Source organism: Nomascus leucogenys, unplaced genomic scaffold (assembly GCF_006542625.1).
Source record: "Nomascus leucogenys isolate Asia unplaced genomic scaffold, Asia_NLE_v1 001162F_51256_qpd_obj, whole genome shotgun sequence".
NCBI classification, from domain to species: domain Eukaryota; kingdom Metazoa; phylum Chordata; class Mammalia; order Primates; family Hylobatidae; genus Nomascus; species Nomascus leucogenys.
Window position 1 is genome coordinate 3,592 of NW_022096860.1, and position 14,375 is coordinate 17,966.

Here is a 14,375-nt window from a genome sequence, read left to right on the forward strand (position 1 = left end):
CAGGGTGCTGAGGGATTTAAACAGCCATGGTGACCAACCCAAAGAGGAGGTGGTACGTCCGCAGAAGCATGGCTCCCCCTGTCCTATTCAGGGGGGTTCACTGAGGTGGGGGCTTGTCTTCGTCTGGGGCATGGGTAGAGACAACGACCTTGCAGAGGGGACCGCCATGGCAGCTCCATGCCTCCTTAACCACTCCAAGCACAGTTTAGTCCTCGCTCTCCAATTTTGTCATTGGCATTGTTGGCACTTGGTTTAATTTATGGGCATCAGGAGGGATCTTAATATGTGGTGCTTTCCCCTATTTGACACCCCTTTATGCTTTGTCAATCAACAGGAGCTTGAAGAAATCCGCAAATGTGGGATGAAAAACTTCCGTAACATCCAGGTTGATGAAGCTAATTTATTGACTTGGCAAGGGCTTATTGTTCCTGTGAGTATTGAACACTTCCACTTCCTACCAGATTATTCTTTAAGGTGATGTGTGTGCTGTTGGGCTTGTTTTTCTGCTCCTTAGTAGGCTCTTAGTCTAGGCAGCCAGCAGATGCACAGAAGTGGCTGTCGCTCTAGGGTGATAAGGTAGGGAGTGTAGCCTTGGGTCCTGAGTAGAGTCACATCTTGGCATTGGTTTTGTCAAATTCAGGGGGTCCTGAGCTTTGCAGATCTGTGGACACAGAGAAAAGGAGTGTGTCTGTGCTCCTGCTCTTTCCTGGCTTCCCCGCGCCTGGTCTGATGGATCAGCAGGACTTTCTTCTCTGAGCTCCTCAGGAAGGGACAAGCATTCCCCTCTAGATATTTTGCTTTCTCTCTTGGTTTTGCATTCATGTCTCTAACCTTTTGGATACCTGTATTTCGGGCTTTATTCCTGGTCCCCTCCAACCTGTGCCTTCCATTTGTCTCAAGTCCCTTTTCCTAATTGCCCACGTTCCCCTTACCCCATGTCTTTTCTGGGGCTTATGCCTCCAGTGTCTGCCCCCACAGCCCAGCTCCCCCATCTCAGAGACTTCTGCCTTCTGATGGGCTCAAGCCCCTCCTAACAATGGCTTTCCCTGGACCTTAGCACCCTCTTAGTGCCTACTCTTTTCTGCATCCTTTGAGCCTCTCCCCTTCAAGAGGTTGTCTTATAATTAACTCCTGTTTGCAATCCCCCTTCCTCTCATTCTCCTGAAACCATGTTTACACCCAGCCCACAGGCTGCCCCCACCTCTAGCTCGGCAGTGCTACCATCATGGCCCTTGCTTGCCTCCTGAGCTTTTGGAGCACGGGCAGCGTTCCAGCCCCCAGTCCTGTGACCAGCCTGCCACTCGCTCCTGTTCTGCGACTCCTTCCTCCTCACTCTTAACATGACTCTTGTTGATCTCCTGCTGTTCTCCTGTTCTGTTTTGTGTCTGGGGACCCTACTACTTTCAGCATCATAGGTGATTATGCCGGACATGAAGGATTCCCACACCTGTCTCCATTCCTGCCTTCTCCCTGGAAGCTGCACCATCTGTCTACCAGGCGGCCTCACTTGGTTGTTGTGTAGCCTTCAGCTACCCCAGCTCACACCCTTGTCCTGCGTGAGTGCCCTCCTTTCCTGTTCTTCCTCATCCACTCACCTTCTCTCTTCCTTTTCTTTCCCACTTTGCACATCTGAGCCTCTGGCCCTTGCCCTGTACCTGCCCCTGTCCTGTATATAATTTGTTCTCATGGATGGATTGGCTGCTTTGCCAAAGCAGAGCATGGAGCATGCTTCCTCCTGTAGATGCTTCCTCCTGTAGATGCTTCCTCCTGTAGATGCTTTCTTCCTGTAGATGCTTTCTTCCTGATGCTGGTTATAAGGTGAGCATGGAGCATGCTTCCTCCTGTAGATGCTTTCTTCTTGATGCTGGTTATAAGGTAATGCTTTTTTTTTTTTTAAGTCCCTGAATTTGATCAGCAGTTATTGGATTTGTAGTTTATTTCCATAATCATTTGGATAACTAAGGAAAGATATGCTTTGTAATGATTTAGTATGCTCAGAATGTTTAAATCTGGGAGCTTCCAGTCTGATTTTGAAGATGAATCCTTTAGATTTCTTTTTTTTTTTTTGAGACGGAGTCTCGCTGTGTCCCCCAGGTTGGAGTGCAGTGGCGCCATCTCAGCTCACTGCAAGCTCCGCCTCCCAGGTTCATGCCATTCTCCTGCCTCAGCCTCCCGAGTAGCTGGGACCTCAGGCGCCCGCCAACACTCCCGGCTAATTTTTTGTATTTTTAGTAGAAACGGGGTTTCACCGTGTTAGCCAAGATGGTCTCGATCTCCTGACCTCATGATCCGCCCGTCTCGGCCTCCCAAAGTGCTGGGATTACAGGTGTGAGCCACCGTGCCCGGCCTAGATTTCTTTAGGCTTGATGGTGTTAGGGCTCAGGGCAAAGGGTGTGGGTGGCAGAGACACCTCTGCATGGGAGGGGTTGGCCTGTGAGTGCAGCCCTTGCCTACTCTAGGGACCTGAAGATGGCCAGGACCATCTGACCTCTTGTCCCTTTTCTAATTGAGATTGTGTAGTCTACTGAGCAAAGAAATGAACAGTTAATCTGTGGCTCTTTGGAAAATGATAAAAATGAATGGAATGGTTTTAAGTGGTAAGGCTTGGACAGTCTGGCCCTGAGAATTTAGTGGCCTGAGAGCCTGCTAGCCGGCTCCAAGGGTAGATTGCTGCTGGGCATGCTCTGCCCCAACTCATGCAAAGGCCTCCCTCTGGTTTCACGCTGGCAGGGGCTATGGAGCAGTGGGCTAAGATCTTACTAGGGCAAAGGTGGAGGCTGGCTGGTAGAATCCCATTGTGCTTGGGCTGAGGCTCTGGGGAGCTATCCAGGCCAAAGTTTCACCTTGGAGACAGTAAGCAACAGCCAGGGCTGCTGTTGTCCCTGTGTATACCACTTCTTCTCGGTCCTCTCCCTTGCTTTCTTCCAGGGCCTCTGGGTTTGTATGAGGAATGTTTCAGCGAAGTCTTCTTCCTTCTCCAGAGCAGTTAAGGCATTCTTGACATCTGACATCCCCAGGGTCCACACTTATACCCCAACCTGGGCCTTAGGTCTTCCTGCATTGGACGGGCTGGGCCAGCATGGGAATCTACTATACAAACTCACCTGAGGTCTGCTGAGTTGGGGTGAAAGTAGAGCCAGGCCGATGAAGGCGTGGCAGCCCAGCCCTGGTCCTTAGTGGAGGGTGCTGTCCTTGGGTAGCCACCTAGTGATTGCCCTGGTCGTAGTGCACAGAGGAGGGCAGGTGGGAGGGAAGGCTGGGGAGGTACTTCCTAGAGACTTCATTGTTGCCAGCGCAACTCAGGTCTATTCCCTTGAAACATTTGTTTTTCTGTAATTTTTTCATCTAAGATGCTAAGGTAACGTCTAAGGAAGAAAATATTACCCATAATCACATCATCAAGAAATTCAGTTACATTTTGGGTACTGCCCTTTAGGAACTAGAGGTGTGGTGGTGAACCTTCTTGAAGCTTCTAGCCCAGTGAATGTGTTCACTCTTAACCTTCAGCATACTTCCTCTCAGCCTTTTTTCATGCAGTTTCTTTTTTTTTCTTTTTAATTGAGTTGGAGTCTCGCTCTGTCGCTATGCAGTGGCATGATCTCGGCTCACTGCAACCTCCACCTCCCGGGTTCAAGCGATTCTCCTGCCTCAGCCTCCCAAGTAGCTGGGACTACAGGTGCGTGCCACCACACCCAGCTAATTTTTGTATTTTTAGTAAAGACGGGGTTTCACCATGTTGGCCAGGATGGTCTCAGTCTCTTGACCTTGTGATCTGCCCACCTCAGTCTCCCAAAGTGCTGGGATTACAAGTGTGAGCCACCACGCCCGGCCTTCATGCAGTTTTTAATAAACCATTTCATAACTTCATAATAATGTTTTGGTTTTTTGAGGCAAGGTTTTGTGCTGTCACCCAGGCTAGGGTGCAGTGGTGTGATCATGGCCCATTGCAGCCTTGAATTTCTGGGCTCAAGTGATCCTCCTGAGTAGCCAGGACTACAGGTGTGTGCCACCACACCCAGCCAATTTCTTTTTATTTTATTCCATTTTATTTTATTTTTTGAGACAGTCTTACTCTGTCACCCAGGCTGGAGTGCAGTGGTGTGATTTTGGTTCAGCTGGGATTGCAGGTGTGCACCACCATGCCCAGCTAATTTTTGTTTTTGCTTTTGAGACAGAGCCTTGCTCTGTTGCCCAGGCTGGGGAGTGCAGTGATGTGATCTCGGCTCTCTGCAACCTCCATGTCCCGGGTTCAAGCAATTTTGGCTAATTTTTGTACTTTTAGTAGAGACTGGGTTTCTCCATGTTGGTCAGGCTGGTCTCGAACTGTCGACCTCAGGTGATCCGCCCACCTCAGCCTCTCAAAGTGCTGGGATTATAGGCGTAAGCCATTGTGCCCATCCTGTAACGTCTTAAATTTCCACTACAAAGGTTCCAGTTCGTGCACATCCTTGCTAACATTTGTTATTTTACTTTTTTTTCTTTTTACGTTATAGCCATTCTAGTTGGTATGTAGTGCCGTCTCATTGTGGTTTTGATTTCTATTTTCTTCATACTAAGGATGTAGAACGTGTTTTTGCGTGGTGTGTTTTTTGTTTTTTGGTTTTTTTTTGAGACAGGGTCTCACTCTGTTGCCCAGGCCAGAGTACAGAAGCATGATCTCGTCTCACTGCAACCTCTGCCTCCCAGGTTCAAGTGATTCTCCCACCTCAGCCTCCCGAGTAGCTGGGACTACAGGTGTGCACCACCACCCCCGGCTAATTTTTGTATGTTTTGGTAGAGACAGGGTTTTACCATGTTGGCCAGGCTGGTCTCGAACTCCTGACCTCAAGTGATATCCGCCTCAGCCTCCCAAAGTGCTGGGATTACAGGCATGAGCCACTGTGCCTGGCCTGATGCACTAACGTTTTAAATTTTTTAATTTAATTTTTATTTTTAGAGAAGGGGTCTTGCTCTGTCATCCAGGCCGGAGTGCAGAGGCTGGAGTGCAGTGGCTCAGTAATGACTCTCTGCAGCCCCAGACTCCTGGGCTCAAGCAGTCTTCCCAAGTAGCTGGCACTATAGGCACATGTTGCGACACCAGCTAATTTTAATTGTTTTTTTTCTGTAGAGATGGAGTCTTGCTGTGTTGCCCAGGCTAGTCTTGAACTCCTGGGCTCAAGTGGTTCTCCTGGCTTGGCCTCTAAAAGCTCTGGGATTTACAGATGTGAGCCATCACACCTGGCCTTAAATTTTTAATAAAGAAGTCCAATTTATCTATTTTTAATTTTGTTGCCTGTACTTTGGTTTGATTTTTAAGACACTGTTGCCAAATCCAAGGTCATGCAAATTTTCCTAAGTTTTCTTCTAAGAGTTTTATAGTTTTAGCTCTTAAATTTGGATCTTTGATCCATTTATATGTAGATTTTTTTTTTTTTTTTTTTTTTTTGAGACAGGGTCCTGTTCTGTTGCCCAGGCTGGAGTACAGTGGCATGATCATGGCTCACCACAGCCTCAACCTCCCAGGCTCAAGCGATCCTCCCACTTCAGCCTCCAGAGTAGCTAGTATTGAAGGCATGAGCCACCATGCCCAGCTAATTTTTTTTTTTTTGTAGAGATGGGGTTTTGCCATACCACGCAGGCTGGTTTTGAACTCCTAGACTCAAGTGATCCTCGTAGCTCAGCCTCCCAAAGTGCTGGGATTACAGGCATGAGCCAACATGCCCGGCCTCATTTCTTATTTCAATAATATGAGTCTTTCTCTTTTTCCTTTTATTAGTCTAGCCAAAGTTTTTTCAGTTTTGTTGATCTATTCAAGGATGGTTTCATTAATATGTATTTGTGTGTGTTTTACTTTCTCTTTTTTTTTTTTTTTTTTTTTTGAGACGGAGTCTTGCTCTGTCACCCAGGCTGGAGTGCAGTGGCGCAATCTCGGCTCACTGCAAGCTCTGCCTCCCAGGTTCACGCCATTCTCCTGCCTCAGCCTCTCCTAGTAGCTGGGACTACAGGCGCCCGCCACCACGCCCGGCTAATTTTTTGTATTTTTAGTAGAGACGGGGTTTCACCGTGGTCTCGATCTCCTGACCTCGTGATCCACCCACCTCGGCCTCCCAAAGTGCTGGGATTACAAGCGTGTTTTACTTTCATTTATCTCCTCTGTGCTTACTATTTACTTCTTTCTTGTGTTACTCCTTTCTTTGTTCCTTAAAGTATCCAGTTATATTATTGATTTCAGACTTGCTTTTTCAATGTAGGTATTTAAAGCTGTAGATTCCCTTTGAGCACTACTTTTGCTGCATAACTTAAGTTTTGGTATGTCATTTTTGTTTCCGAGGATATTTTCTAATTTCCCTTGTGATTTCTTCTTTGACCTATTGCTTGTTAGAGAGTACGTTTAATTTCCCCATAATTGTGAGTTTTCTAGTTCTGTTACTGATTTCTAGTTCCCTTTCCTTCTCCCTTTCCCTTTCCCTTTTTTTTTTTTTTTTTTGAGGAGGAGTCTCGCTCTTTCACCCAGGCTGGAGTGCAGTGGCGCGATCTCAGCTCACTGCAGGCTCCGCCCCCCGGGTTCACGCCATTCTCCTGCCTCAGCCTCCCGCGTAGCTGGGACTACAGGCGCCTGCCACCTCGCCTGGCTAATTTTTTGTATTTTTAATAGAGACGGGGTTTCATTGTGTTAGCCTGGATGGTCTCGATCTCCTGACCTCGTGATCCGCCCACCTCGGCCTCCCAAAGTGCTGGGATTACAGGCGTGAGCCACTGCACCCGGCTTTTTTTTTTTTTTTTAAATAGAGATGGGGGCTGGGTGCAGTGGCTCACACCTATATTCCCAGCACGTTGGGAGGCTGGGGTAGAAGGATGCTTGAGCCTAGGAGTTCAAAACCAGCTTGGGCAATATAGCGGGACCCCATCTCTATTTTATTAAAATAATAATAATAATAAAAAATGGGTTCTCCCTGTGTTGCCCAGGCTGGTCTCAAACTCCTGGGCTCAAGCGATCCTCCTGCCTCAGCCTCCCAAAGTGATGGAATTACAAGCATGAGCCACCATGCCCCCACCCACCTAGTTCCATTTCCTGGTTTTTTTTTTTTTGAGACAGAGTCACTCTGTCTCCCAGGCTGCAGTGCAGTGGTGTGATCTCGGCTCACTACAGCCTCTACTTCCTGGGTTCAAGCAATCTTGTGCCTCAGCCTCCCTGGCAGCTGGGGCTACAGGCATGCACCACTACCCCGGCTAATTTTTTTGTATTTTTGGTAGAAACGGGGTTTCGCCATGTTGGCCAGCCTGGTCTTGAACTCCTGGCCTCTTTCACCATTTTGCAGTTACATTTGTAGTTAGATCTCTCACCTTCTTTCTGCAAGCTTATTTGCACAGCACGTTGCTCCTAAAATCCACACCCTCCAGATGCCTCATTCCTCCTTTCTGCATTGCCCCTCTGGCCTTTGATGGGAGCTGCATCCTGCCTCCCTGGGCTCAGCGCTTGCCTGTAATTGTCAGTTCTTTTCTGCTTCCTGCTAATTGTGCTACTCTGCCTTCTCCCTCCCCTACTTCCATCTCCTGTAGCTGTAATGGTTGAGACCAGTGAGGGCACCCCTGTTTTCTGAGGGCACACTGGAGTTGTTTTTGGGAGAAAGAGTATCCCCCTACGTTGATGGGCTGTTGAGCTCCTATCACAGCCAGACACAAGGTTCTATGGACAGAGGCCGCAGAGAAGCCACCCTCTTGGAATCCATGGTCTCTTAAGCACTGAGTGTGGCTCCACCTGCAAGGCACTTAAGACCAAACAGAAGAGGGGCAGTGGTGGGTGGGAGGGTGACAACATCTGGACTGCATAGTGGAAGGCAGTGTGAGCAGAAACTATGAAAAAATATAGGCAGTGTGAGGACATACGTGTAGTTTGCATAGATGTATAGAAATTAAGGCCTTTGAGAGCACCATGTATGCACAGAGAATATTCTCGGGCTGTGCAGCAGAGGCCTGATGGCATCCTGGGGAATGGGATGTCTGGTGGGGTTTTTTGTTTGTTTTGTTTTTTTCACTTCTATTTTTGGTGTGAGTGTTGTATTTTTTCCATTCTTGGGAGAAAAGTGAATTATGTATGAGAAGTACTCATGGCTATTTGAGCTCAAAGGAAGGAAAGGTCTTCGTCAAATTCGGTTAATGGAGATTGTGATTTTAATTGTACATATAATTCAGAAGGTAGTTTATGAACATTATGAAGTCATGAAAGATTGGAAAACCAGTTCTAAAATACTTATTCCTGGCCAGGCGTGGTGGCTCATGCCAGTAATCCCAGCACTTTGGGAGGGCGAGGCAAGTGGATCACCTGAGGTCAGGAGTTTGAGACCAGCCTGGCCAACATGGCAAAACCCCGTCTCTACTAAAAATACAAAAAATTAGCCGGACCTGTTGGTAGGCGCCTGTAATCCCAGCAATTTGGGAGGCTCAGCCAGGAGAATCGCTTGAACCCGGGAGGTGGAGGTTGCGGTGAGCCGAGATCGTGCCATTGTGCTCCAGCCTGGGCAACAAGAGCAAAACTCCATCTCAAAAAAAAAAAAAAAAAAAAAAAAAACTTACTCCTAGTAATATTTACTTCCAAAGGGAATATGATTGAACTCTTTACTGTTGGAGTATTTGTTGCCGGCCAGGTGCAGTGGCTCATGCCTGTAATCCCAGCACTTTGGGAGGCCAGGGGCGGTGGATCACTTGAGGTCGGGAGTTCAAGACCAGCCTGGCCAACATGGCAAACCCCATCTCTACTAAAAATATAAAAATTAGCCAGGTGTGGCGGCAGGCACCTATAATCCCAGATACTAGAGAGGCTGAGACAGGAGAATTACTTGAACCCAGGAGGCAGAGGCCGCAGTGAGCTGAGATTGCGCCACTGCACTCCAGCCTGGGCGACAGAGTGAGACTCCATCTCAAAAAAAAAAAAAAAAAGAAATATTTGTTGCCAAAGAACTGTATTATGAAAAATCCCCAAAACCAAATTGTTGAAAACAGTACAAAGAAGTCATCTTCAGAAACCAATATTAGAAAAAGATGAATCTCATGTGGCAGATTTTGTGATTCAAATAACCAAAAAGCCTGTTTTCAGAAGAGACAATAAATACTTAAAGGCAAGGCAGGGCATGGTGGCTCACACCTGTAATCCCAGCACTTTGTGGGGCCGAGGAGGGTGGATCACCTGAGGCCAGGAGTTTGTGACCAGCCTGGCCAACATGATTAAACCCTATCTCTACTAAAAATACAAAAAATTAGCTGGGTGTGCTGGCAGGTGCCTGTAATCCCAGCTACTTGTGAGGCTGAGTCAGGAGAATTTCTTGAACCCAGGAGGTGGAGGTTGCAGTGAGCCGAGATCGTGTCATTGCACTCCAGCCTGGCTGACAGAGCGAGACTCTTTCAAAGAAAAATCAATCAATCAATCAATCAATACTTAAAGGCAATTTACAAAGTTAAGTTCTTGTGACTTTCGAACGTGGAGTAAGGACATATTCCATGTTCAGAAGTCACAAGAACTTAACCTCCTAAACTTAACTCTCAGGTTTTTTTGTTTTTTTGTTTTTGAGACAGAGTCTCTCTCGTCCCCCAGGCTGGAGTGCAGTGGTGTGATCTCAGCTCACTGCAACCTCTGTCTCCCGGGTTCAAGCGATTCTCCTGCCTCAGCCTCCTAAGTAGCTGGGATTACAGGCGTGTACCACTACGCCTGGCTAATTTTTTTGTATTTTTAGTAGAGATGCGATTTCACCATGTTGGTCAGGCTGGTCTCGAACTCCTGACTTCAAGTGATCCACTCACCTCAGCAACCCAAAGTGCTGGGATTATAGGTATAAGCCACTGTGCCTGTTCTAACTCAGCTCTTGACAAGGTTCCAGAGTGGATCATGAAGACTTGAGAGCATAGAAACCAGCCTGGGGCAGGGCCGGGCACAGTGGCTCACGCCTGTAATCCCAGCACTTTGGAAGGCCGAGGCAGGCGGATCACGAGGTCGGGAGATCGAGACCATCCTGGCTAACACAGTGAAACCCCGTCTCTACTAAAAATACAGAAAAATTAGCCGGGCATGGTGGCGGGTGCCTGTAGTCCCAGCTACTTGGGAGGTTGAGGCAGGAGAATGGCATGAACCCAGGAGGTGGAGCTTGCAGTGAGCCGAGATTGCGCCACTGCACTCCAGCCTCAGTGACAGTGAGACTCAATCTCAAAAAAAAAAAAAAAAAAAAAAAACCAACAACCAGCCTGGGGCACTCCAAGCAGGGCAGGCTGCGTCTCCTTGTTCTCTCTTAACAGGGGACTGGACTGTGTAGGGATAGGCAGCCCGCAGGGCTGGTCTGAGTAGACATCCCTGTGGCAGGGAAAGCTTCAGCTTTGTTAGTTCACTGGGTGAAAAAGGTTAGCCACAGGGAAAGGACGCTGCTGTGGAGTCACCACCAAGCTAGACAGAAGTGACAACAGTGCACAGGACCCTTCAGTCCATCTGAAGCCTGGCATGAAGAAGGAGCAGCATGCTAGTTAGATCCAAACTAGGATCTAGCTCTTCAGGTCAGCCATGAGTCCTGTCTGTGGTGTCCTACAGCCAGCTAGGAACACATCACAAGGACGTGCCATGTAGCAGCAGTCCGAGTCAGACAACCAGAAGACACCTTGACTTCCGCTGTGGCTGCCAGAGAGCTGCATGGTGGTCTTCACTGCTTCACAGCAGTGACATGAGACTGTGACTTCTGTGGCATGAAGGACTCTTGGTCTTTACTTGGGAAGGGAAAACATGAAGTGGAATGGGGTTTTAGGATTCTTGAAAGGTTGCCATGGGAAAGGAAGATTAGATTTGACCACAGGGTTAGAGCTAGGACAAGTGGGTGAAAGACCCCAGATGGTTCGGTGCCATATGGCAAAGAGCTTCTTCTTAGTCTTAGCTGCCACAAAATGGCTTTGTGCCATGGGAGGTTGATATCAAGAGCTGTGAAGGATCTGAGATTTTTACCCTACTTGCAACCTAAAAAGGTGTCCTGCCAATTTATTGGATGTTGGTGGAAGACTCGAGAAAAAGGCCAGTTCCCCTCGTCCCCGTGTCCCACAAAGGTGATGAGGATGGGCCCAGATGGATACCTGCAGATGTGGGGGGTTGTGTTCTGGGACAGGAAGGCTGAGTTTAGGGGAGGTCTCAGGCCAATCACCCAATCGTACTTCACTTGCTCCATTTCCAAATGGTAGTGATGGCAGCACTGGCTTCCCAGGGCTGGTGTTAGGGGACCAGGAGGGGTGGAATATGGGCTGGAGATGGCATGGAAAAGCACCTGGCATCTAAGTACTTGAGAAACTTTGGTCAGATTTTTTTAAATTGGTTTCCAGGTTGAAATGATCAACTCTTATTTACATGCATGCATTTAGTAACTAGAAGCAAATACAGGAAAATGTTAGCCATACTATATATAAAAGAAAATCTACTTTAAAACCGGCATCTTTCTTTCTTTATAAATAGCAAGTGGGTTGGGCGCGGTGGCTCACACCTGTAATCCCAGCACTTTGGGAGGCTGAGGCAGGCAGATCACCTGAGGTCAGGAGTTCGAGACCAGCCTGGCCAACATGGTGAAACCCTGTCTCTAGTAAAAGTACAAAAAAAATTAGCTGGGAGTTGTGGTGCATGCCTGTAGTCCCAGCTACTTGGGAGGGTGAGACAGGAGAATTGCTTGAACTCAGGAGGCGGAGGCTGCAGTGAGCCGAGATCGTGCCACTGCACTCCAGCCTGGGTGACAGAGCGAGACTCTGTCTAAAAAAAAAAAAAAAAAAAAGACAAGTGGGCTGGTCGTGGTGGCTCATGCCTGTAATCCCAGCACTTTGGGAGGCTGAGGTGGGTGGATCATGAGGTCAGGAGATCGAGACTATCCTGGTTAACACGGTGAAACCCCGTCTCTACTAACCTACTAAAAATACAAAAAATTAGCCGGGCAGGGTGGTGGGCACCTGTAGTCCCAGCTACTCGGGAGGCTGAGGCAGGAGAATGGCATGAGAGGCGGAGCTTGCAGTGAGCCAAGATCATGCCACTGCACTCCAGCCTGGGCGACAGAGCCAGACTCCGTCTCAAAAAAAAACAAGACAAGTGGATAAAAAGTCTGTCCTAGAATTTAGACATGGATCGAAAAGGTGTTTTTGATTTTTTTTTTTTTTTTTTTTTTTTTTTTTTTGAGACAGGGTCTTACTTTCTTGCCTAGGCTGGAATGCAGTGGTGTAATCATAGCTCACTGCAGCTTCAAACTCCTGAGCTCAAGCGATCCTCCCACCTTGGCCTTCCAAAGTGCTGGAGTTTAAGTCTGTGAACTAGTTTAGAGTGTGTAAAATTATCATAAGGAATTAATTTACATCTCAGATGATTTCCTCAATACAGCAGTATGAGCTTAGGGAGCACAAGAGGGTCAAATAAAGGCAGGCATAACAGAAAAACACTAGTCGTGTTCATGTGAAGATAATGCTGAAATCAGCCGGGCGTGGTGGCTCATGCCTGTAATCCTAGCACTTTGGGAGGCTGACATGGGTGGATTTTCTGAGCTCAGGAGTTCAAGACCAGCCTGGGCAACACAGTGAAACCCCGTCTCTACTAAAATGCAAAAAATTAGCTGGATGTGGCAGCCTGCGCCTGTAATCCCAGCTACTTGGGAGGCTGAGACAGGAGAATTGTTTGAACCCGGGAGGCGGAGGTTGCAGTTAGCCGAGATCCCATTGCACTCCAGCCTGGGCAAGTGTGAGACTCCATCTCTAAATAATTAGATAATGCTAAAATCTTTGGTTTATTTGACATTGAAATGTTGCAGCTTAAGTTGGAGGCAAATTTTCTGCAGTGTTGTATAATATATATATTTTTTACAACAAAACCATGTTTTCATTAACATCCCTGTTATTTCTGAGTGGACTTCCCAAAGGGCAAGTTTAGCTCTTAATTTTGAAATTCACTTAGAGCTGTAGGCCTTTACCTGGAAGGTGTATCTTATGTTTTAATTTTTGCACACCTCTTTCACCAAAAATCTCTGGGACAGGCACACAGTTTGTGTGACTTGTGCACACCTGAGCCACTCCTTTGACCATCCACAGATCCCCAGACTAGGAAGGAGGCCCAGAGAAGTTCAGATGAGTTTGGCCAAGTTCCCTGGGTGGTGAGAGGCCTGGCCTGCCTCGTGTAGCAACAGAACTGCTTTTTTTTTTCCTTTGTCTTTTTGGAAGAAAAAAGAGGCAAGATCTCACTCTCTTTCCCAGGCCGGAAGGCAGTAGTGTGATCATGGCTCGCTACAGCCTTAACAACTAACAACTTAAAACTATAGCCTCAAGCAGTCCTCCTACCTCAGCCTTCTGAGTGGCTGGGACTACAGGTGTGCACCAGCAGCACGCACAGCTAATTTAAAAAAATTTTTAGCAACAAAGTGAGATCCTGTCTCTACAGAAGGATTTGTTTTTGTTTTGTTTTGTTTTTTTTGAGACAACGCCTTGCTCTATCGCCTAGGCAGGAGTGCAGTGGTGCAATCTTGGCTCACTGCAGCAGTGTGATCTTGGCTCACTGCAGCCGGTGCCTCCTGGGTTCAACCAGTTCTCATGCCTCAGCCTCCTGAGTAGATGTGATTACAGGTACGTGCCACCATGCCCAGCTAATTTTTTGTATTTTTAGTAGAGACAGGGGTTTCACCGTGTTAGCCGGGATGGTCTCGATCTCCTGACCTCGTAATCCACCCGCCTCGGCCTTTTTTTAGTATAGATGGGGTTTTTTTTCTTTTTTGAGACAGATTTTCACTTTCTTTTTTTTTTTTTTTTTTTTTTTTGAGACAGAGTCTCGCTCTGTCGCCCAGGCTGGAGTGCAGTGGCGCAATCTCAGCTCACTGTAAGCTCCGCCTCCCGGGTTCACGCCATTCTCCTGCTTCAGCCTCTCCGAGTAGCTGGGACTACAGGCACCCGCCACCACGCCCGGCTAATTTTTTGTGTTTTTAGTAGAGACGGGGTTTCACCGTGGTCTCGATCTCCTGACCTCGTGATTCGCCCGCCTTGGCCTCCCAAAGTGCTGGGATTACAAGCGTGAGCCACCGCGTCCGGCCAATTTTCATTTTCGTTGCGCAGACTGGAGTGCAATGGCACGATCTCAGCTCACCACAACCTCTGCCTCCCAGGTTCAAGTGATTCTCCTGCCTCAGCCTCCCAAGTAGCTGGGATTACAGGCATGTGCCACCACACCTGGCTAATTTTTGTATTTTTAGTAGAAATGGGGTTTCACATGTTGGCCAGGCTTGTCTCAAACTCCTGGCCTCGAGTGATCTGTACACTTCAGCCTCCCAAAGTGCTGGGATACAGGCATGAGCCACTGCGCCCAGTCTGTTTTTGGCTTTTTTGAGACGGTCTCATTCTGTCACCCAGGCTAGAGTGTAGAG

The 14,375-nt window shown here is 47.8% G+C and overlaps 1 protein-coding gene across 1 annotated transcript in view; it reads left to right on the forward strand.

The window, feature by feature from the left end:
- Positions 1 to 334: 334 nt before the first annotated feature.
- LOC100598782 (ubiquitin-conjugating enzyme E2 L3) overlaps positions 335 to 14,375 on the forward strand; it is a gene marked incomplete at its 5' end in the record, with an annotated part of 31,844 nt that continues 17,803 nt past the window's right edge. The window contains one exon of the mRNA XM_030808853.1: positions 335 to 430. Coding sequence (XP_030664713.1) covers positions 335 to 430 — 96 coding nt within the window. The remainder of the gene's footprint in view (positions 431 to 14,375) is intronic.